This window comes from Plecotus auritus, assembly GCF_963455305.1.
Source record: "Plecotus auritus genome assembly, chromosome: 9".
Classification (NCBI taxonomy): domain Eukaryota; kingdom Metazoa; phylum Chordata; class Mammalia; order Chiroptera; family Vespertilionidae; genus Plecotus; species Plecotus auritus.
The window spans coordinates 113825686-113850029 of record NC_137783.1 but is presented as its reverse complement, the minus strand read 5'-3'; the positions used below and the strand labels follow the sequence as shown (position 1 = coordinate 113850029).

At 40.8% G+C, this 24344-nt stretch overlaps 2 protein-coding genes across 2 annotated transcripts in view; one reads left to right on the top strand and one right to left on the bottom strand.

Annotated features, from left to right (window-relative positions):
- Positions 1-523: 523 nt before the first annotated feature.
- LOC308233356 (olfactory receptor 52B2-like) lies at positions 524-1474 on the bottom strand (the record flags this gene model as incomplete). The annotated part of the gene is made up of 1 exon (XM_080640281.1): positions 524-1474. The coding sequence occupies one exon, from the start codon at positions 1472-1474 to the stop codon at positions 524-526; it is 951 nt and encodes a 316-aa protein (XP_080496407.1).
- Positions 1475-14682: 13208 nt separating this feature from the next.
- LOC308233315 (E3 ubiquitin-protein ligase TRIM22-like) overlaps positions 14683-24344 on the top strand; it is a 28203-nt gene continuing 18541 nt past the window's right edge. Inside the window, exons 1-4 of the mRNA XM_080640233.1 lie at positions 14683-14820; positions 18443-18922; positions 19492-19587; positions 20198-20428. Of these exons, the coding sequence (XP_080496359.1) occupies positions 18506-18922; positions 19492-19587; positions 20198-20428 (744 nt within the window). The 5' untranslated portion in view covers positions 14683-14820; positions 18443-18505. The remainder of the gene's footprint in view (positions 14821-18442; positions 18923-19491; positions 19588-20197; positions 20429-24344) is intronic.

The window sequence follows — 24344 nt, the reverse complement described above, 5'->3', positions numbered from 1 at the left end:
CTAATTTGTATTTATCATAGCTGTTGGGGAGGACCCAGAGATCTAAAATTTAAATAGCAGATGAAGGAGCAGTGTTTTTTAAACTTTATTTTTGTTTGATAGAAATAGAGATGTTATGTTATTAAATACTGCAGAACCCTATGGGCATGCAAAAATAGAAGTTTGTTAATACACTGATTTTCAAGAACCTAGTTACCTCTGAAATAAGGAACTCACGCAATTTGGATCATCACTAAAAAAAAAATATATTGTTGCCTAATTTCACAGCAAGTACAGCCTATCCTAAATGGCAACTGTTTCTCCTCTTTTCTATTTTTTTAAAATTTTATTTTATTGTTTAAAGTATTACAAATAGTTGTACATATGTCTCCTTTTTCCCCCCATTGACCTTCCCCGGACTCCTCTAACACCCAGCACATGCCCTCCCTCTCCTCCCCCCAGTGTCTTGCATCCATTGGTTATGCTTATATGCATGCATACAAGTCTTTTGCCTATAAAAAACCACAATGCTATCCAGTCAACCTCAGCAATACTTCCCTTTTGAAGAAAATACAAGGGCTACTCGTTCACGAATTTGTTTAGTCTTTACTCCATAGATAACTGGGTTCATCATGGGGGGAACAAGAACATACAAATTGGCCAGCAGGATGTGGACATGCTTGGGGATTTTTCTGCCAAAGCGCTGAGCAATGACAGTGAAAATCCCTGGAAGGTAGAACATGAGGATGACACAGACATGGGAACCACAGGTGCTGAGCGCTTTCATCCGAGCATCATGGGATGGCAGCCTGAAGACTGCCCGCAGAATAAGCCCATAGGAGATAACTATTGTCACCATATCTAGCATAACACTGAGCAATGGCACAGAGATTCCATACCAAATATTGATGGTGATATCAGCACAAGCCAGCTTTGCCAGCCCCATGTGTTCACAGAATGTGTGGGCAATGATGTTTGTCTGGCAGAAGGGCAGGCGTTTCACAAGGAAGACAATGGGGAAAACAGTTGCAAAACTCCTGAGCACTACAGCACCCCCTATTTTGCCAATGACACCATGGCTAAGAATGGTAGTATACCTTAGTGGGTAGCAGATGGCTACATAGCGGTCAAAAGCCATGGCCAAGAGAATGCCTGACTCCACTACAAAGGCAAAATGCATAAAGAAGAGCTGGGTTACACAACCACCAAAGGAGATGTCCATGTCATCAAACCAGAAGATGCTCAGAGCTTTGGGTACTGTAGATGTGGATAGGATCAGATCCCAAAAAGCCAGCAAGGAGAGGAAGAGGTACATGGGTTCATGAAGACTGCGCTCTACTGCCACCACGTAGATCAGGATTCCATTTCCTGCCACGGCCACCAGGTACATCAGGCAGAAGGGGATGGAGATCCACATGTGTAGCTCCCTCAGTCCGGGGATGCCAATGAGGACAAACATATCGTAATTGACAGTGGAATAGTTGGGAGCTGACATGCTTGAATTATGGTATGAAATGCTCATCACTTATCTGTAAGGAGAAAGACAGTTAGAGAGCTAGCCTATCACACCCAAATAGTGTACCAGTATATTTTTTAACTCTCAGTGAGCTCAGATCTGCTATAGAAAATCTCAGTTAATGAGTTTCTAACTACTCAGAGGTTTTAATTACAGACCCATATGTGTGCAGTAATCTGTTTTGCAGAGAAAGATTTCAAAGATTCAAAGTGGGATCAAAGAATTTTTAAAAGATACTTCCAAGGAAAATCCATCAGTAGGCACTATTTTCTCACACAATTAAATATAAACTTAAAATGATAGTCATATAAATGGTAAAACTCATGATAATCAATTTTATTCTCTGACTAAACATTTTAAGACAAGAAAAAATAATGAATTTTTATAAAGAACATAAAAATGAATAGAAACACAAAGTTTTTTTCTTATTGAACTAAACAACAGTTCTGTTATCCAGCACACACACTTATCTAATAAACTGTTTTTATTTACTATTCTTTTATCTTTTTTCCCTTTTTAAAATTGTTATGCTTTTTTCTTTAATTAGGCATTTACTAGTAATATATTCAAAAGGCTGATGCATTGTGGTTGTTAAACTTAAGTAACTATATAGATCATAAATGAAATGTTTCAGAAATGTTTTATTATTTAAGTGAAAAAGTCAATAATAGTAATTTAATTAATAATAAGTAATACTAATCCCCGACATTTTACCATTTACAAGGTGCTTTCATATAAATCTCAGATGAACCTCACAGCAACCTGTTACCCATATTTCATGTCTTTGAAAACTGAGGCACAATGTTGCCTAAGGAAGGATCCAAAAGTGGATCTTGCTCTAAATCTAGTAATTTTTCCACCTCATTTTCCATGGTTGCCTAATCAACTATTGATCTATGATTACTAAGCATCTATTGATCACCTGCCATGTGTACAAAAAGACATCAACATGTACATAAAAGGGGAAAAGGAGTTCAAAGCCTATAAAATAAATATCCTGCATATAGGATTATAGTCTATGTGAACAAAGGTGTCGATATAAGTGTTTTCTGTTTCTATGTTTTAATAAATTATTACCTGTTGATTACAGATATATTTTTGAAGTTATATTAGCATTACCACTACAGTTAGGGACGCTGCTACTGGAGAATGAGTGGAGTTTCAGTGTAGCACTTGTTGAATACTTGTTCTGAAAGTTAGGATGAGATTCTGTACTAGAGTTTACCCAGATTATTAAAAAATATTACATTTCTATCCAAGAGTTTTCTTCATTAATACATCCCAACTTTATTACTTTAAAGAAGCATGATCAGAAACAAGTAACTTGAGTAATTCAAAAATTAAATCATAAATAAAAGTGGATACAACCACTTATTTAAACTCTTCTTAAAATAGATTTGGTATTTCTTTCTTTATTGATATTAAATTTAATTTTTAAAATTGTTGACAGTATTACTGATGTCCCACATTCCCCCCTCATTTACCCCTTCATTTAACCCTCCACCTTCACCCCCATCCCAGGCCTTCATCACACTATTGTCTGTGTCCATGGGCTATGCATATATGCATATATGTTCTTTGGTTAATCTCTTCCTGTCCCCCCCATTTCCCTCCTCTCTTAGATCTTTCACTCTGTTCCTTGTATCCATGTCTCTGGAGCATAAACTGACAAGATAGATTTTTAACTTTTTAAAGTTTTAGTGTGTGTGTGTGTGTGTGTGTGTGTGTGCGCGCGCACGCGCGCGCGCTAGCACGCGAGCCAGGATTGAATTTGAATAAAATTAGTAAGCAAAGAAATTTTGTCCTTCAGAGAACACAGTACAGTTGATCTCCTCAAATCTCCCCTCCCAGAGATTATTGTGAAACTCTCCTACTTCATGCTAAATGGGTTTCATCACTGAAAAAGAAACTTACGATGAAACAAACTATACACTTTAAAGAAGATAGAAATAAAAATTTCAACCTTTGAAATAGGCTAAAAATTTATAAATAATCTTCATTACAAAGTAAATTAATCTTCTTATTAACAAAAAACAACAACACACTTTTTATTCAGTACCAGGAAAGATAGACCTACACCAATAAATGCTGTTTAAAATTTACCATTTATTATTAAATAAAAATGAGATCACAAAAACTTGTATGCTTGGTGTCATTGTGGAACAAACAGCAATGATGTATAAACATATTTTCATAGTTAGGCTGTCTAGTAAATAAAACATAGAAATATAATTATTACATCTGGGTATTGAACTAATGAATCACTTTATCTTAGAATTTTTCTGTTATATGGAAAAATATTTTACTATTGTCAAGTACATGACAATAATTTGTTGAAGTTTGTTTCATTATTAAATTGAGTGCTAAAATTTTGGACTTTCATTAGAAGTTATTTAATTCATATCATCAATCCTTAAAGGAATGTACGCAATATTCTCCCTAATCCACAGTAATTTAATTTTCTGTTGGACTAGCTCCAGGTTCATGAAGCATTTGGAGTTTTCCTCTGAAGCGTATGGTATTGATTACTAGCACTTGAAATTTTTGTTGGTGCCATAAATTGGCAACAAAAAGGGAGATACAGTTACCAAAGAATAGTGGTACGTATGGAACAAATATACTTGTTCTTGCCAAAACCGGTTTGGCTCAGTGGATAGAGTGTCAGCCTGTGGACTGAAAGGTCCCAGGTTCGATTCCGGTCAAGGGCATGTAACTTGGTTGCGGGCACATCCCCAGTGGGAGGTGTGCAGGAGGCAGCTGGTTGATGTTTCTCTCTCATCGATGTTTCTGACTATCTATCACTCTTCCTTCCTCTCTGTAAAAAATCAATAAAATATATTAAAAATATATATATATATACTTGTTCTTTCATATTAAGACATCTTCCTAATGTAAAACTAGGGCTTTTCTTACAAAGATTAACTTGCTGGGCAAAAAAACAAACAAAACATCTCTGATGTGGTGTCTCAAGCTTTTAAAGTAGAAGAAGCTATATGTATCAGCACAGACTTAATAGGTAACTAAAGAGTTAAAGTCAGGATTTAGCCACCCATAGAGAGATCTGAGAAGCACCCACAGCATCCCTAACTTCCCTAACCTATAAAGAGCTCCCTTTCCACAGACCACCATCCAGGCACATCTCAGATTAGGAGTTCTACCCTAGCTGGTTTGACTCAGTGGATGGAGCGTTGACCTACAGACCTAAGGGTCCCAGGTTCGATTCCGATCAAGGGCACATACCTCTGTTGCAAGTTCTTCTCAGCCTGGCCCTGTCAGGGAGTGTGCAGGAGATAACTAGTCGATGTGTTTCTCTTACATCAATATTTCTCTGTCTTTCCCTCTCTCTTCCACTCTCTCTAAAAATCAATGGAAAAATATCCTCGGGTGAGAGTTGAAAAAAAAATAAATAAAAGATTAGAACACTTTCTTGAAATAGACCTTATTGTGGTGAAGGCTTGGGAGGGGTGGGTGTGAGGAGGAGGGGGGTCAATGGGGGAAAAATAACAAAAACAAAGGGGACATCTGTAATACTTTCAACAATAAAGATAAATTTTAAAAAATCCTATTTCATTCAGGGGCCCCAGACTGCTGACATTCTCCTCATATGTGTCTGTGAGTAGAAAACTAGAATGAGGTCATCACAGCTGCAAAATATCACTGAGAAAGGCTCAGAGGGCAAGGTACAGAAGTGGACATTATTCCTGGGAAAGAGCACAAGAAGGCTGAACTTAGGGGTGGGGAAAATCACTGCAGGGGGAGCAGGGGGCATGTAGATCCAGGGAATGAGAAACATGTGGAAGGGTAGTCAAAAAAGTACACTTTACCTCCTGACCACGTGACCAGTCCACAGACACAGGAACACCTTTTCGCAGTCTGCGTGGTGACAGTAACTGTTCCGTGTCTGTGTGTCTAAGTTCCCTGGAAATGTTCCACCAGCTATGTGTGAAGCCTAGTTCACTCACCGGCATCCATTCCCTCAGCCACAGAAGGGAGACTCCCCACAGTACAGAATGAGCCTGAGAATACTTATTGCACCTGGAAAGTCTGAAGGGAGTGACATCAGGGACTTGGTGCCTAGTCCTGCCCCCAGCTAAATAGCAGACAGGGACAAATGAGTCAAGAAAATACTTGATCCTTTTCGGCTGCACTGCCAATCACACCTTGATTGTTCATGTACTGAGCAGTGAGCCCATAGAGGTGTCTAGAGCACAGACTTTAAAGGAGCACTTAAGACCCTGAGAGTCAATGCCCCCTTAATTTTGCATCCTAGGCATCTCACTAGCCTCGCGTTATTCTCAGCTCTGGAGAGAGCATTAATCAATTCATTCCTGTGACCTTTCAGCATACCTAGCTCCACATCATCTCTGCCTGGACTACAGTGAAAGTGCTCAAACTAATTTTTCTGTCTCTAAAGCTTTATTCCAAGTGCATCTCACTTCATTCCAGTAGTTAGTCCTCATGACAGCCAGAATAAACTTTATAATATGTCAATTTCACTCTGTCACACTCCCTAGTGAAACCTTCCATTAGCCTCTTCATCCCTTAGCCTTTGGAATAAGACCCAACCAAGTTCCAAGGCACAAGGAACAAGTTCCTGCTCAACTCCCAAACTCTTCTTATTTCCCCCTTCCCTCTTTTCAGCCTCATCTACATCCAGGATGTGTGCATGTCAAGGTACAGACAGTTCCCCAACTCTCACTATGTTCTCATTTGCTTCTGCACATTTGAAATGTTCTCTCTGCCTAGCATGTTTCTATTACCATGGTTTGTCTTGACAACCCCTATTTTTCCTTTAAAAGACAGCTCCAGTATAAACTTTTTGACCATCCTGCTCTCTTTCCTAACTATATTAGTAACCTTTACTGTGTCCTCACAGCTCCTTGTTTATTTTTCCTGTTTCTTGTCACTCTGTACTGAAATTGCCTGCTTCCGTGTGTGTTTTTCCCACTAATCAGTGATCTCCTTGAGGATAGTAAAAATCACCTTAGCCATATCTGTATCCACAATATCTGTTGCACAGTAATTAGAGTAAGATAAAACTTAAAAAGTCGACTGTCATGTAATGTCCCAAACAATTTGCAAAGTGCCTTACATACAACATCACAATCAATCCTCCAACTTATAATACAGGTAAGATCTCCATGTACACGTGGACACATGAGGAATGGTGGAGTTGGTAAACTGCAGCCAGTAGTCAGTGTTTTGCCTTAAGTTCTTTCCTCTTAATCCCATTTCTATGCTGTACTGCAGACCGCCTCAACCTGTAAGAGCATAAAGGAATAAATGGCAAACTGGGGCAGAGAACATGTTAGCTCAACATCATCTTTCAAGATAGTTTCTTGAATAGGCTATTTACCTACCAAAAAGGATTTTATTGCCCATAACTTTTATACTTCTTTTTTTTTTTTTTTTTTACAGTGAATAGTTTTTATATTTAGAATTCACCAATTGGACTCAGTTTATATGTCCCAATTTTGTTTGCATCATTCAAAGCATCATAGTTGGCAGCCAGTCAAACATATGCTTTCTTTTCTTCATCAGGCCTGATCAGGGTGTTGACTTTGGCTACTCCATGACATAGAGTTTCTTCATAGCCCATTTGATCTGGCACTTGTTGGCTTTGACATCCACAATGAACATATGTGTATTGTTGTGTTCTATCTTCTTCCTGGCTTACTTGGTAGTCAGGGGGAAACTGATGATGGCATAGTGGTCAAGCTTGTTTCTCCTACGGACTCTCTTCTGAGGATATTTTGGGCTGCCTTCGGGGCTGCAGTGTCTTGGGTAGGTGATGTGCAGATCTGTGTGTGTGTGTGTGTGTGTGTGTGTGTGTGTGTGTGTGTGAGACAGTAAGAATCTTATCTAATAAAAGAGTAATATGCAAATCAACCATCACTCCGCTACACCCACAAGCCATGCCCACCAGCCAATCAGGAGCGAGTATGCAAATTAACCCCAACCAAGATGGCTGCGGCCACGGAGCAAGCAGGAGGCTTGAGTTTCCCTGGCAATAGAGGAAGCCAAGCTTTCCACAACCCCGGCAGTCCCAGGCCTCCACTCAAGGCTACAAAGTTTCAATTATAGAAGATAAATAAATCCCAACAAAAATGGCTGTGGCCACAGAGCAAGCAGGAGTCTTGGCTCCGCTCAAGGCTACAAAGTTTCAATTATAGAAGATAAATAAATCCCAGATACCAGGGTTTCCACGTGGGTCGCTGGGGGGCATGGCTGGCCTGCAAACCACCACATGCCCCTCGCCCAGGCCACCCCATGCCCCAAGGGAACCCCCACCCTGATCCAGGACACCCTTCAGGGCAAACCAGCTGGCCCCCACCCATGAACCAGGCCTCTATCCTATCTAATAAAAGAGTGATATGCAAATTGATTGTCACTCCAACACACAAGATGGCTGCCCCCATGTGGTCAAAGATGGCTGCCCCCATGTGGACACAAGATGGTCATCACAAGATGGCCAGCAGGGGAGGGCAGTTGGGAGGAACCAGGCCTGCAAGGGAGGGCAGTTGTGGGCGATCAGGCCAGCAGGGGAGGGCAGTTGGGAGGGACCAGGCCCACAAGGGAGGGCAGATGGGAGCGATCAAGCCTGCAGAGCAGGGCAGTTAGGGGTGACCATGCCTGCAGGGGAGAGCAGTTGGGGGGGACCAGGCCTGCAGGGAAGGAAAGTTAGGGGCAAACAGGCTGGCAGGAGAGCATTTAGGCATCAATCAGGCTGGCAGGGGAGTGGTTACGGGGTGATCAGGCTGGCAGGCAGAAGCAGTTAGGGGCATTCAGGAATGCAGTCAGGCGAGCAGTTGGGAGTCAGTAGTCCTAGATTGTGAGAGGGATCGGACCTAAACGGGCAGTTGGACATCCCTTGAGGGGTCCCAGATTGGAGAGGGTGCAGGCTGGGCTGAGGGACAGCCACCCTTTGCATGAATTTTGTGTACTGGGCCTCTAGTTTTATTATAAGTCTGGTGTTAATGCATATTAGCCCTGATCAAATAAACTATATTCTAGAGGATTTAGTTTCACATTTGTAAAAAATATGAAATTTACCTGATGTATTATTGTGAAAATTAAACAACAGTATGTTTTTAATAACTTCTGTCATTGCTAGCACATAATTAGTCATCAAATATGCTGTCATTCATTTTTTTGTTTGCCTCTCACTGTGACTGAAATACATGATTTTAAGAATATTAGTTTACTTTCAACTTTACTATTCTGGTTTTGTTTTAAGAAATAAGATAACGTGATGAAAGAATTGTGGAATCTAATAACCAAATTAATCTGACAAAAAATATGGAACCAGAAACATGGAACAGACAGGCTGGTGCCCCAGGGAAGGCAGATGGGGGTGACTGGATAAAGAAGGTGCGAGGAGTAGCTAAAGAACATATATGCATACCCCATGGACACAGACAATATATTGGTGAAGGTCAAGAGAGTGGTTGCTGTGTGGGTGGAGGTGTTGGCAAAGGGGGGGTGGGAAAGAGGGACACCTGCAATAATGTTAACATTAAAAACTTTTAAGAAAAATTATTATTCACAGAAATGCAGTAAGTATAAGAAGTACAATTGTGGGACTTCTTAACAATAGTGTAGTTAAGTGTTTTGTTGCCCAGCTCAGCTTTACTTTTGGAGTAAACTGCAAGTTTTCAGGAACAAAGAGAAAAGTCAATTCTTCTCCTCCATTGAGATAGCAGAGACATTATTTCTACAATGTATATTCCCAATTCAGAACTTGTGAAATCTTGTCTTTGGCATTTTTATAACCAAATCTGTCCCCAAAGAAGTAAAACTTTAAATAAATAAATAAATAAATAAATAAATAAATAAATAAATAAATAAATAAAATGGGCTGTCTTGTCAATTATTATCTGTTCTGATCCCTGTATGTCCATGAGAATGTCTAAATTTCTCATTTTGGATGATCTTTGATGTAACAAAGGATTGCAAGGTGAATATTGTGCGTGTGTGTGTGTGTGTGTGTGTGTGTTTGAAATTGATCTTCTAAAATTTCCCTTTTATCTCTGCCTTCCTTTTACCACATTGCTATGATGACTGATGCTATAACTTACCAGCAATACTCTTCAATTATTGACAAAAATCAACTCCAGGGACATTCGTGTGTTTTCAGTAGCTGGAATCCCAGTCCTCCAATTCAAGATGAGGTCTCTAGTTACAAGGAAAAAAAGACCTGAATTTTTAGATACAGCACTTTGTAGGTCCTAGACACCACTGTCAAGACTACTCAAGTTCTGCTTTTGATACCGCCCCCCATCCCCCCAGTGTGAGAGAGGGGAGTTGAATCTGCAGTGATAGTTCATGCAGGCCTTGGTACGATCCCACGTCCAGTCTTCTGAAATACAGACAATTTATTGCTCTTGAGTAAATAGTATAAGTATTTACAGTGATAGTTGAATCTGCAGTGATACTTCTTATACTTACCCACACACACACACCTCCCAAGCAGGTACTCATAGGCCTACTTTTGTTTTCAGTTGTTTTCTCCTAATTGGCCTCACTCTTTCAGGTGGGCTAACAACCTATGGCCAGTCCCCAGGACTGAAGAGAAGCCTGTTCTTCTACCCACCCCCCTACCCACAGTGTGAGAGAGGGGAGTTGAATCTGCAGTGATAGTTCATGCAAGCCTTGGTATGATCCCATGTCCAGTCTTCTGAAATACAGACAATTTTTGCTCTTGAGTAACAGTGTAAGTAGATATTCTGTTTTTAGGGTCAATATATTTTATGTCATAACAAACAGCCATATATATATTTTTAATTGTCTCAGTTTTCATTATAACAGTTGAGAATGAAGAATAGGATGATTTGTGGCCTGGTGCTAGATGCAGAGATATATAGTAGAGTGATTTTTTAGAATAGACTACATTTGATCTATAAAACTTGTTGACAATTGAAGGTGAGTGGAGGGCTCAGTGTGTAGAGTGTACAGGAACAGTCTAGGATGTGTGCATCCCACAAATCCCATATTCATCGTTTTATGCTTGCCTCCCTTTGAATCTCTGACCTAAACCCACATCCTCGGTCCCAGAGAACTAATGTGCTCCCTCCAGACTCTGTATGAGATGTTTGTATGAGGTTCAGTGCTTTTGGAATGAGAATAGAGAAATCCTTTTGTTAACAAGATGTGTAAAAGCTGGCTCTTTATCAGATTTCTTCTCTTTAGCTCCCAAGAAATCCCTTTCTTTCAAAACTTAAACCACAACATATAGTATGCATTTTTGAGTAGGTTGTGGAAGGGCTGCTTTGGGCTGTAAAACCTTGGATCAATCTAAAATTTGAAAAAAGCAGATACAGAGAGGACCTGATGTGTTTGAGCCTGTGTATGAATACAGTATAAAAAATTAATCTGCAAAATGTCTTAGGAAATCAGAAGCCCAAAGAGAGGATTGGAGAGCAGGGGGAATGGTACTGGTTCCTGGGAACTTCCTCTGAGATATCAAATTTAAGGTGGAGAGACACCAGTGAGCAAATCAGGGCTTGTAAGGTCAATAGGAAGTGTGGGCCAATAGGAAACCAGAATGACCCATGATCCTTCTCCCATCACTTAAAGTCCATCTCCACAGCTAAGCACATTGCTGTGGTCCCCACCCCAGCATATTAAGTTCTGAGGCCCAGGGAATAATACATTCTCCTCAGGGCTCTGTGTTCCCTTTAGTCCCTACATCTCCTGTTGGAGAGAAGTTCTGTGACTTTGGATCTATGATTTTTTAATTGTTTCTGGACTGAAAATAGCACAGGGCACAGGAAGTAATGTGTTAGAGTGTAGTGGTGTAGATCAAACATGTCAAACTCAAAGGCTCACAGGGGCCAAATAAACAGGGTTTAAGTTTATGTGGGCTGCAAAAAACCCAAAAGCTTCAATTTTCATAGAAACGTAGGTTTATTTTGATAGAGACATGCTGAGTACAAATGGCTGAAATAAATGAATAATCATTCATATAAAATAATAGAACATTTTAATAAAAATTAATATTTTTTCTTGAACATTTACTTACCAGACACTGAATAACTACACAAATTAATAAGCGTAATGCAAATAAACCTATTTTTCTTGTTCTCCAAAAGTGAAATATTTCCTGTTGTGCACACCAAACAAGTCAGTACAAGACTAATGATGTGGCAATTGGCTGCTAAAATATTCGCTGCTAGTATTAGTGGAGAGAAATGGTTCACCTGCGAGTAAGGCGTGTAAGGGAAATGAATGCAACACGATTATAGTAATCAGTCATTAGCGAATGTTGTAGTTCATTATTAATAATTATGTACAACAGGATATTGTAAAATTAAGTTATGAAATTTTATTAAAACATTCTTACATACCATTATATTGGCTGGGCTGCAAAAATATTCATTGTGGGCCACATGTGGCCTGCAGGCTGTGAGTTTGACATGCTTGGTATAGATAAACAACAGACATTCAGGTAAGCATCCGAGTACATCTTAGGAACAAAACAGAATATGAGAAGAATTGCTTAAAATTTGTCAAAGGAATTTACATAAATGCTAATAATACCAGAATTTGATTATGACCACAGCAATTATGTTGACCTCAACACCACCAATAGAATAGAACCATGATTATCATCAGCAAGTTCATATAATTAAAATTATATTCATAGCAATATAACTGTATGTTTTGCTATTTACACATCACTCCCCATATACAATATCTTGTATGTAAACCTGACATAATAAGGAATAACATAAAGGAGGTTCCTTCCTGCTTTCATAAATCTTATTGGGTACAGGACTGAATGAAAAGGGATGCTCAATGATAGTATTATGTAATGACAAAGATGATAAAAGAAAAAAATGTCAGGTTTCAGAATGTAATTTGTATGAAATTTACATGCTTGTCATTGCAGTTGCAGAGCATCATGAGTTTATTTGCTGTTTAAAATGATTTTATTCATATCCTTGAAACTGAAACTGTCAGTGGGCCTCAACAATTATGCCTACATAAATTCCAGTTCCTGCCTCATAGATATATGTAAATCAGTAAGAATTTATAAGGTAAGATTGCTTAATCTTCTCTGGATTACAACCAATACCAAAATATCTGTGCTATAATTAGAAAAATGGTTGATGTTACAGTCACCTTCCCTGTCTCATATAAGTTAATGTTTGAAGACTGCCAAGCTCTGCAGTTTTGTCAGTCAGGGACCCTTGTCTGGAGCTTCCACCAACTTGTAGCTGCAGCATCAGAAACATGTTCTCAGAAAAAGATGATCAATAACAGGGTACAAACACATGTAGAGGAAACAGAAATGTTTCAGTTCTTTTTAAAAATTTATACTTACTTTTATTTTACTGTTATTCTATTTTTATTAGAGTACTATGACTTGCCTTAGTTGTACCGTCTTTTTATTTTTTAAAAATCTTTTTTCAGTTCTACTTTTGATTGATGGTGTAAAAAGGACCAAATGTTTCCCCCAGGATATGGGGAAAGTGCACGATTATGGAGGTGTGAGTGTTGCACAGAGAAAGACTCCACTTGAAGAACACCATGTGTTAACTTTCATGCTCTTCCTGCCCCTTAGTTGCTGGTAACATGTCACTGACAGAGATGTATCACATTATGACTGGAAGGCTTCCTCATCTGACCTGTCTAGGTCAGAATGAAAACTGGTAATTAACAGGTGGAACCCTAAGATTCAATGGTGTAGAAAGATTTTCTCAATTTTGAATCTTTTTAAAAATTTTATTTTTATATTTCACAACTAGGGGCCTAGTGCACGAATTCGTGTACCTTGACAGGAACTGTGGGCCGCGAGGCAGGGGTGGGCACAGGGATGGGTCTTGGCCCATCCTCTATGCCCCTGCCTGGCCCCTCCCACCATGGCCCCAGTCCCCTGTCTGCTGGCAGCCCTGCTCCAGCCACCACCGCTCCCATGCGCTAATGGAGCTGGCCCCGCTTGCACCCACAGATGGCGTAGAGCGATTGGGGCCAGCGCCAGCAGTGGGTGTGAGTGGCAGCTGCTGCCCTGATAGCCCCTCAGGAGCAAGGGGAGGTTGGGAAGCCCTGAGGGGCAATCAGGGCCAGCAGCCGCCGCTTGCACCCACTGACAGTGCTGAGTGATTGAGGCCAGAGTTGGGTGCTGGCAGCAGGTGAGAGCAGAAGCTCTGGTGCTGGCAGTGGGTGAGAGCATTGGGCAGGACCATGACGCACAGGAGCAAAGACTTTTCTGTAACCACCAGAGGTTCTCCCCAATGACAGCGACCGGTGCCCCACTTTGGTCTGGTGACCCCACTCACCTGCTCCACCATCCCACTGCAGCCGACACCGGCCATGTTCTGTGCTCTGCCACCTGCTGCTGATGCCTGCCATGTTCCGCATGTGCCTCCTGGTGGTCAGTGCATGTCATAACGACCAGTTGTTCGGTTGTTTGGTTGTTCTGCTGTTTGGTCTATTTGTATATTAGGATTTTAAAACTGAACAACCGAGGGGTGATTGGGGCAGTAGCCACCACTCACACCTGCTGACAGCACTGACCCTTCTTGCATCCACTGCTGGCGCTGGCCCCAATCGCTCCATACCATCAGTGGGTGCAAGCAGGGTCAGCACTGTCAGCACATGGGAGCGGCGGCAGCGGGAGTGGGGCTGCCAGGAGACAGGGGACCGGGGGCTGCAGTGAGAGGGGCTGGGCAGGGGCATGGAAGATGGGCTGAGACCCTCCCCTGTGTCCACCCCTGCCTCACAGCCCACAGTTCATTTCAAGGTGCATCAATTAATGCACTGGGCCCCTAGTATATAGATAATAGCTACTACCTCTCAGCTCAAATGAACTGAGTTCTATCACTGATTATCTTCCCCATCAGACTCTGCATTACAAAGTGCAGGTACCCAGACTTTTTTGATGATGATTTTATCCATAGTAAGTAGTTTAGTACATGAATATAGGTTAAGTTTATCTAGTAGGTATAGAATTGAATTGAAATTCTGAGTATTCAGGAAAGCTGTAGAATGTATAATTGGATTTCACATTCTTCTTATTCAAATATTCTTGCTAGAATAATCTGAGAAAGGGATAAAAACACAGTGATTGAGTGCCAAGCTGGTGTAAGTCTGAGAACATACTGAAGTATTAACTTTCCCAAGTGTTCCACATGGTGGCGTCCCATTGTTATTGTTAAGTTTCTGTTCTGCTTAGTTTCGTTTCCACTCCTATGAATTTAACTTTCATTTCTCAGTCCTGCTGTGTGGAGACACTCCTCTGTGGAGAACTCATTTCTGGATTGATGAGTGGATCTTGACCAGACCTACAGTTGATATTCTCCACTGAGTTAAGACTCCTGAAAGTAAGTGGGTCAGTTTCTTGGGGGAGCAGACTGAATGTGTTTGGTGTCTTAAATTGTAGTTCTGAAGCTGCTCTGCTTGTGGGTGTCTCTGCTGAGGTGGCAGAAAAGGGGAACACTGCGTCTGGGGGAAGAGTGACTTCTAAAGAAGGGAGGTTTAAAAGAGCAGAATCTTGTTTATTTCTTGGAGGGACTAATATTTCTCCAGGCCGAGTTATCCTCATTTTCTTCCTATTCTGTATTTTTGACTCTCTACCTTGCCAAAGTGATCCAGAATACTTTTTTTTTCCAGACAGAAAATCTCTTCCTCCTATTCTCCAGTGAAACCTGTGAGATGGAGCTCTGTTTCCCTTTTCATAAAGCCCTGGTGAGGCCAGCAGGGGTGAGAGCCCTTGTCAGGATGCATGTGGGAAAGGATGGGATCTCTAGAAACTGATCCTCTTACTCGTTTTGTTAAATTATCATTTTTTTTTAAATAAAAGCTTTTTCTTAAAAGGGTATAGCAAGCTTGCAGACAACAAGTTTCATCTAGCTGTAGGTGGCAACAGACATTATGACAAGGAATTCAGATGTTAAAACAGGAATGGAATTTAGGATCAACATTGTCCCAGTTACAAGGAGCAGCTCATTTCTGGCCAGTTTTCTTAATTACACAAGTGTCCTGGGGGCCTTTCCCCTTGGCCTTTGCTTCCAGTTCCTCGTGTCTGGAGTTTTTTATACTCCTTTTTTTCCTTCTGCTCGAATGACATATCTTCCTCTTTCATCTCCTTGGCCTGCTTCTTGGGCTGCTTTAGAGGCTTTTTTTTTTTTTGCCACCTTTCAGATTAGACATGACACCTGCTGCCCCTTCCCATGATCTGATTCTTTTACTCTGGTCTTGGTAACTTCTGGGAAGTTGTGCATAACCTTCTTGATAAATGTACAGTCCTCTGGCAAGCTGATGAAAGAGGATGGATGATCAGGTTGCTGCCCATCTCTGTAGCTCCCATGTGGGCACTTGTCTCTCTGAAGGTTCAAGAACAGGGAATTTTCTCTCCACTGAGAGCCACATCTCACTGTTACCTCAGTGCATCCCAATAATATTGGTTATAATCTACTTCTTGCAACCTCTCCCTCTATTTGTTCTTGTCTTTTTAAATCTGTGCAGTAGTGGAGAGAACAATAATGGCAATATTGAGGGCAATATGTTTCTCAACAATTCTACCTATTTTAAAAATGACCTTGACCTCTGTAAGTCATTTATTTTATTTACACATCTGAAGGAAAAAGTACTCTTTTTATTTTTTTAATTTCTTTTTCTTTCTTTATTATGTTTCAATTACAGTTGATATTCAATATCATTTTGCATTACTTTCTGGTATACAGCATCTAACCTGTGAGGTGGAGCCCTGTTTAGACAATCATATAAATTAAAAAGTGTTTTCCCCCTAATCGTACCCACCTGAATCATACATAGTTATTAAAATATTATTGACTATATACCCTATGCTGTACTTTTATATTTCCATGACTATTTTGTGACTACCAATGTGTACTTCTTAATCCAAGAAAGGAGTACTCTTATAAAAAATACACATATAAGAAATAAATAGGCCAAGGTGATTTCTAAATTATAACTGGTTATAAAATTGTTAGTGATGAAATGCCCTCTATAGTATGTCTTTGATGTTTCTGTAGGTGTCTTTGGGGAATGAGTTTGAGGGTATGGGAAGGCTCTGTGGAAGACAGGAGTGTTAACACTTCTCAGGTATTAGAAAACTGCTAATTAATGGGAAAAAAGATGAAAGCTGATAAGAAAATGTTTAATTATCTATGGAGAGATGGGGAATGGGGAACTTCTAGTTTTATATATTCACCAAACATTGTGTTCCTGTGTGATGCACTGTTATAGGTACTGAGTACATCAGTGAACAAAAGAAATATGTTATACATTAGGTAATAAAAACAAGAAAAATATATCAAGGGTACAGCAAGCAATAGTATTGGCAGTTTATAATAGATAAGTTAGAGCAGGTCATCCTGATAAGAGACATATGAGGTGGAAGACAGAATAAAATGTACGAAGGCATCATGCTGACATCAGGGAGATCATTCCATTCAGAGATAAGTAAGTGTAAAATCTGAGAGGCAGCAGTGGTTTGGTGCTTTTAATATCAAGAAAATGTTTTTATTATGGGAAAGAAAGGCAGGAGAGATAAACTTCAATGACTGTCTGTGAAGTGAGAGAATTCAGACTCAAAGGATCATCTATAATAATAAAAATGTAATATGCAAATCAACCAAACGACTGAACAGCAGAATGACCATCCGGACCACCTTCCGGATGACCACTCTATGACATGCACTGGCACTAGGCCAGCCAAGGTGGGGTGCGATGCTATTGGTCAGGGGGCCCTGCCATTGCCCCACGATTGCCCAGCAGAAGGAGGCCCAGGCCACCCTCTGTGGGGCGATCAATGGGAGGGCTCAGCGATCGATCGCCCCAAAGAGGGAGGCCCAGGCCACCCGGCTGGTGGCCACAGAGGAAGACCCAGGACACCCAGCTGCCGGCACTGTGGTGGGTGGCCTCCCTCTGCGGGGTGATCAATCTGGGGGCCCCATGATCAATCGCCTACAGAGGGAGGCCCAGGCCACCAGCTAGCAATGCTGTGGCGGGTGTGCAGGGCTGGCCAGCGATCGCTCCACAGAGGGAGGCCCAGGCCAGCCAAGAGATCGCACCCCACACCTATCACCTGCAGAGGGAGGCAACCAGTGGTGGGGGAGAGGGGCAGTGCAGCACAGATGGCAAGCAGTGGCAGCGGCGGGGGTGGGCCAGCTGCTGGCAGCCGGGGGAAGAAAAGCCCCCATAGGCCCTGATCACCAGCTAGGCCTAGGGACCTTACCCGAGGGGTCCTGGATTGCGAGAGGGCGCAGGCCGGGCTGAAGGAAACCCCCCTCCCATGCACGAATTTCATGCACTGGGCCTCTAGTATATTATATTTTTGCTGTTATGAATTGATCAGAAAAGGAAATTTTGTAAAAACGCAAGAGATTAATGGTAGCCTAAGGCTCGGGGTCAGAATGGGGGTGACTGCTAATGGCATTAAGCTTGTTTTCAAGCAATAGAAATGTTCTAAAATTAGATGGTGATGATAGTTATTCTGTTTAATAAATGTACTAGAAACTTTAGTACTCTTAAAATGAATGCATGCAATGTAAATATAACTTAATAAAACTGTTCAAATAAAGTAAGTCATGCAAGTGTAAAAGGCCAGGGGGCTGCAGTGGGGTTAGTGTATCTAACCTGTTGGATGTGTTTGCAGGTGAGAAATAATAGATAAAACTAATGGATGGGTAACATAAAGCTCTTGGTAGGAAGGACCTCACGTTGTCCTCTATCCAATAGAAGAAGAGAAAATAGCAACCATTGCCTTGATGGGGTGAAATTTGTCATGTGACATAAATAAGATAAAGTGTTTGAAATTATTACAAAGGGACTTTTTCATTTTGTTACTGACTACTCTTCTTCTCTGCCTCTTTTCCTTTATTTACTGAATATTAAAGTTTTGTCCTGTTCTAAATGTCTGCCCAATCAGTATTCTTTCTATTCCTGCCTTTCTTACCCTGCTCCCTTCAATATTCCCAGCCTTGCAGGAGTCTGTGAGCAAGAAGAGCCTCTGGAGTCAGGACAGGAAGAAGCCAGGGGACCATGGCAATGGATTTTTCATCACAGGGGAGCATAAACGAGGAGTTGATCTGCCGCATCTGCCTGCAGCTCCTGACAGAACCCCTGAGTCTGAACTGTGGCCACAACTTCTGCCAAGTCTGCATCACTGCAAATGAGTCAGAGAGCTTCTTTGGAGGGCAATGTCGCTGTCCTGTGTGCAAGAGCACATACAACCCTTGGAACCTCCTGCCTAATCAGCAGTTGGCCAACATAGTGAAGAAAATCAGAGAAGCCAACATGTGGCCACACCAGCAGCAGAGGAGAGATCTCTGTGAGCAACATGGGGAAAATTGCCATCTCTTCTGTAAGGAGGATGGGAAGGCCATTTGCAGCCTTTGTGTCCAGGAGCATCAAGGTCACCAAATATTCCTCGTGGAGGAGGTGGTCAAGGAATGTCAGGTAGGTCCCAGAGTGTGGAAACATTGGTCAGAATGTTACCTGAGGTGAAATCTTTACTGTTTAATCCTATTTCTTTCCCTTGTCATCATAGAACTGAGTGCTGCATTCTCTTTGATATTCTTGGCTCAGCTTCTGAGGCCTGAGGGACATTGTTGTGCATTCATTCATTTTCTTCAATAATATGCATATCAAAGAGAAGTTGTATGAGTGAGAGTTTCTTCTCAAGATAAGTTCTGATTGCCCCTGTGAACAGACGGGATTTTTAGGAACATGGTTGGTTAGATCTGGGAAGAGTGTTCTTGAGGAGAAAGGACTTTGCTTGCTGCAGGATCAGTTCTTTCTCTAGGAAAAGAGAAATCTAAACTACTTGATACAGACATGGAAACTTGTATCACCCTGGGATAAAGGACACACATATTTCCTTTCTGTCTACATTTTAAGTTCTAATTGATAGCTTCAGTTCTGAAATTCTAGTCTCTTCTAAGATGACCCTGATTTCTTCTCCATTTATCCTCTATCCAAGTTCTGAGAAAGCTCATGGCTTGACTTTCATGGTTCCTTTCTCACAGGAGAAATTCCAGGTGGCTGTGGACAGGCTGACTCAGGAGCAGCAGGAAGCTGAGAGGTTGGAAGCTGTCATCAATGAAGAGAGAGATACCTGGAAGGTAAAAACACATTATTCACGAGGCAGTTCTGAAACATCAAATGGGCAACACCTTGTCCAATCACAAGGGGGCCCCTTCCTCCTTGTTACCTCAGAATTAATGAATCCAGAAGACTTGTGCTTAGTCCTCATTCAATTCCTTTCCTATTGAGGGTTGGGAGTTACAGAGTAGACACTCCCAAGTGAAAACAACTATTTGGAGGCAAAGACATAGAGAGGAACAATGTGAAAGTGATTCATGCATCCGTGTCCCATTTCTATAATCAAGTTTGAGGTTCTGATACTTCCAGAAGAAATGTTAAGGAAGGCCTAGGATTCCCTATTTTGGAGATATGGGTGGAGAAGTTCCAGATAAAGTGTGGCATAATTATCTAGGCCTCATCCAGGTAGCACATGTATTTCCTGGTGGGCCATGAGAAAGTAGACTTGAATGAATTGCTTTGGGAACAGCTCAAGGAAAATATTAGGAAAAAAGCCTTTTCCAGGAATGGCTCACTTCCTTTTACCTTCTAAGTGCCTGAGGAAAATATTGTATTGGCTTTCCAAGGCCCATGAAAAGTAGGTCCTCGCCTAGACATTCTGACTGCCTCTTTTTCTTCTCATCCCTAAAGAATCGTATGCAGACTGAGAGAGAGAGGATTCTAAAAGGGTTTGAGGAAATGAGAGGCATCCTGGACAGAGAAGAGAAAAGGGAGCTGCAAAAGCTGGATGACAATGAAGTGCATGTGCTGGATAACTTGGCAGTGGCTAAAGACCAGATGGTCCAGCAGAGGCAGTACATGAGAGAGCTCATTTCAGATCTCCAACATCATATGTGTGAATCATCAATGGACACACTGCAGGTAGGACTTGGGATGGAGATCCTATATATGAGATTTGGGGGAATCACAGAGATTAAGTTTCCTTCCCCTCTGGGTCCCTGCACTTTCTTCCTCATTGAAAAGTTCCTTTGACCCCTCAATGCCCCTTCTCTGTCATTCATTTCATGGGCCATTAGGAAAATTCAATGCACAAATGACAAGGGAAACTCAGATTATTATTTTATAAAGTGCTATGCAAAAATTTGAGAGAGGATTTCTTATTATATTCTATTATCATCTAGCATTTATAAGGCATTTCTTCACTAAGCTTAGTCAAGCAACTCATATCTCTATGTTAGGTTTTATTGTTTTGTTAAGGGGTAGCAAATACGATACCTATGGGAGGGATGAGAATATATGACTATGTGTGTGTGTTTGTGCATGTGCATTTGTGTGTGTGTGTGTATGTGTGTGTGTGTGTGTGTGTTTGTGCTGGCTAAAGAAGGATGGGATAAATATAGCAATTTGATAAAGGGATTGTACCTGGTATTAAGTTATTCTTTTCAATGGAATTAGCTGCATGACTAATCTTAAGCTATGAAACATATTTGGAAGTTGAGGAAATTTCAAATTTTCTCTGCTTGACTTCTTGCCATTCTTTTTTGCTAGCTGAACAAGAATTTCTTAACTTTGGTTCCAATAGTGAAGTAACCAATTTCCATCTGCTGGATCTTTACTTCTTTCTCAAAAAACATATTTTTGAAGTATAAATTACATTAAAAAAATCTACCCTTTGTAAATATACAACTCAAAGATTTTTAGTAAATATTCTGAATTGTTAAACTGCACAAATAAGTTCAACACTTTTGAAAAAAATATCTCCCTTCTTCTACGGAATTATTTTGGCATCTTTGTCAAAAATCAATTTGCTCTATTACATTTTTGGGTTATCACTCTTTTATATGAATTTCTATATTTTTGCACTGATACTCTAAATTTTTTATTACTGTGGCTTCATAGGAAAATTTGAAATTGGATAGGGTAATTTTCTAACTTCCCCCCCAAAAATTGTTTGAAAAATAGTGAAACAATTCTATTCAATTCCATTTCAAAGCAATTCTAAGTCTGTAGATCTCTAAGGAGACTAAAGCACCTCTGTCCCAGGGATCCTGAGAATTCTACTGCCATCTAGTGGGTAGAGGCCAGAGATGCTGCTCATCCATGACAAACCATAGGGCAGACTCCATTGCAATTACCTGGGCCAGAAACATTGTCCTAGGTCCACGGAATTTTCTACTAAAATTGTTGTATATATTTTTAATTTTTATTAAAAGCCTGCTGTGATTTTTATAGAGTGAGGAAATGGCAGTCAGCTAAGATATGGACAGTTGTTTGTCCAATGACATTCTATTACTTTTTTTGGGGGGGGGTGTAACCACCTGTTGAATTACTTTTTGAGTAATTTCAGTTCATGTAGTTGGTTAGAGTTGATAAAATCAGTATTAATAGCACCAGGGAAGTATATGTTTCTCAGTTCTAAGTAAATCAGCATATTTAATTTCTATAGGTTTACCAAAGATGCAGTGATTATTTTAAGATATGCACCTGACCCATTCAGGGCAATGATTTGTATGCCTTAGAATTTTATTGTTATGACTAGAAAGAAAAATTCTCTTTTCCACTAGGTGATATATTAGGGATTATCATTTAAACCAGGATGCTCAAGTTGGTACCATATAAAGAATGGAAAGAAAGTTCATATAAGCAAGTAGAAAATAGAATTTTGAGAAGAAAGAACTGATCCTGATAACAAGATTTTTCCTAGAAATCTAGCTAATGCATAAGTTCTGCTTGCCCCCTGAGTTTCTCTTTCTTGCTTTTAAATTTAAGCCAGTTTTAGCTGGGCTTTCGTTATATACAATAACAATGAAAAACATAATATAGAGAGTAAAATTTTTTGAGGGAGTATAGCCAACTAGAGGCCAAGGCTTTGCTGATATGAAAGAGTTTAGACTAAAGGGAGAAACCAAATATATTGGTGAATTTATGTTCAAAGAAATAAGGCAAATCATATTATGATGGGGAAGAGAAGATGGCTAAAAGAAGCTTAGTATATGGACTGGATTGGCTTAATACAATATTAGAATTCAGGGTAAAATATACTTTTTAAGACAGTGATGAAGTGGATATTAATACCATTCTGGAAAATGGAATGTAAATGTCTGGGAAACAGTAGATTACATTTTAGACTTTCTCCACTGCTGGTTTCTGTGGCTTATTTCACACTTACACATTGATGAGGTTCCCTTCGGGTAATGCATAGAATGTACATAGAGTGAGTAGAGGGGGCCGGAAAAAAACATTTGCTTGATGTGCTAGTTTGCTTATCCCTAGAGCAAAATAAAATATCCATTCTAAGAAATGGAATTATTAATTATTCATCTTTGATTCTGCAGAGCGTGGAATTATGTCTATGAAATAAATTTCCCTTTGTCACTCAAATACATAAAATCATAATGAATTAGGGGGTGTTCTCATGAATATTTTTAAAGAAATAGTAGACCTCCTCTCTGCTTTTTATTTTTTATTTCTTAATTTAATTCTTTATTGTTGAAATTATTATATATGTCCCACCTTTCCCCATTGTCCTCTCCCAGCCTCCCCCAACCCTGCCAGCACAGGCCTTCACACCCCACTGTCTGTGTGCATTGGTTATGCTTATATGCAAACAAGTTCTTTGGTTGATCTTTTTCCCCCCAACCCCCGCCCACCCTTCTCTGCCTTCCCTCTGAGGTGTGACAGTCTGTTCAATGATTCTATGTCTCTGGATCTATTTTTATTCATCAGTTTATATTCATTATATTCCACAAATGAGTGGAATCATGTGATACTTATTTTTCTCTGACTGGCTTATTTCACTTAGCATAATGCTCTCCAGGTCCATCCATGCTCTTACAAATAGTAAGAGTTCTTTCTTTTTTACAGCAGTGTAGTATTCCAATGTGTAGAAGTACCACAGTTTTTTTAAAAAATATATTTTACTGATTTTTTTACAGAGAGGAAAGGAGAGGTATAGAGAGTTAGAAACATCGATGAGAGAGAAACATTGATCAGCTGCCTCCTGCACACCTCCTACTGGGGATGTGCTGGAATCGAACCTGGGACCTTTCAGTCCACAGGCCGATGCTCTATCTACTGAGCCAAACCGGCCAGGGCAAAGTACCACAGTTTTTAATCTACTCATCTGCTGATGGGTACTTAGGCTATTTCCAAATCTTAGCTATTATAAATTGCGCAGAGAGAGAAAAATGGAGGCGGAATAGACAGACGTGTTCCGAGCCTTGTCTCGGAGCAGAAAGAAAGAACAGCTGAGAGTCGCATGAGGAGTGTTTGTTGGCAAGTTAAGGGACAGCTAAACTCCAGAAGAAGGTGGGGGACTGCTAGACGGGGTTCCCCTGACCTGGCAGCACCCACTGTGGCTGGGTCCGCTCCCGGAGCGACAGGCTCGGATGCGGAGTCTGCGCCATCTTGAAAGGGAAAGTGGAGCTTATCGGAAGCCTGAAAATCCACAACTGCGGCACCCTCGGAACAGCTGCGAGCCCCAGAACACCGGTCCCCAATTGGCGCAAAAACACGGATTCAGAGGAGCTCTACACTCCACCACGGAAAGGTCAGATTTTGCCTGGGATAAGGTGAGGTCTCTGGTCCCGTGGGAGAGAGGAACGCGCGTTTTGCGGGAGCTGGAGGACCAGGGAAGTCTGTGCCTAGAAAAATCCGTGGCTGTTGGGGCTGGAGTGATCCGTGAATGTGGAAGGGGGTCCTCAGAGCTGCTAACAGAAGGGATCTCTAAAAATCAACCCATTTGGATCTGACATGCAGGGACAGCCTAAGACTTTCAAAGGGGTGCCGGCTGCTTAAACTTGCACACAGACCCATTGTTCACACACTTGGGCTTTTT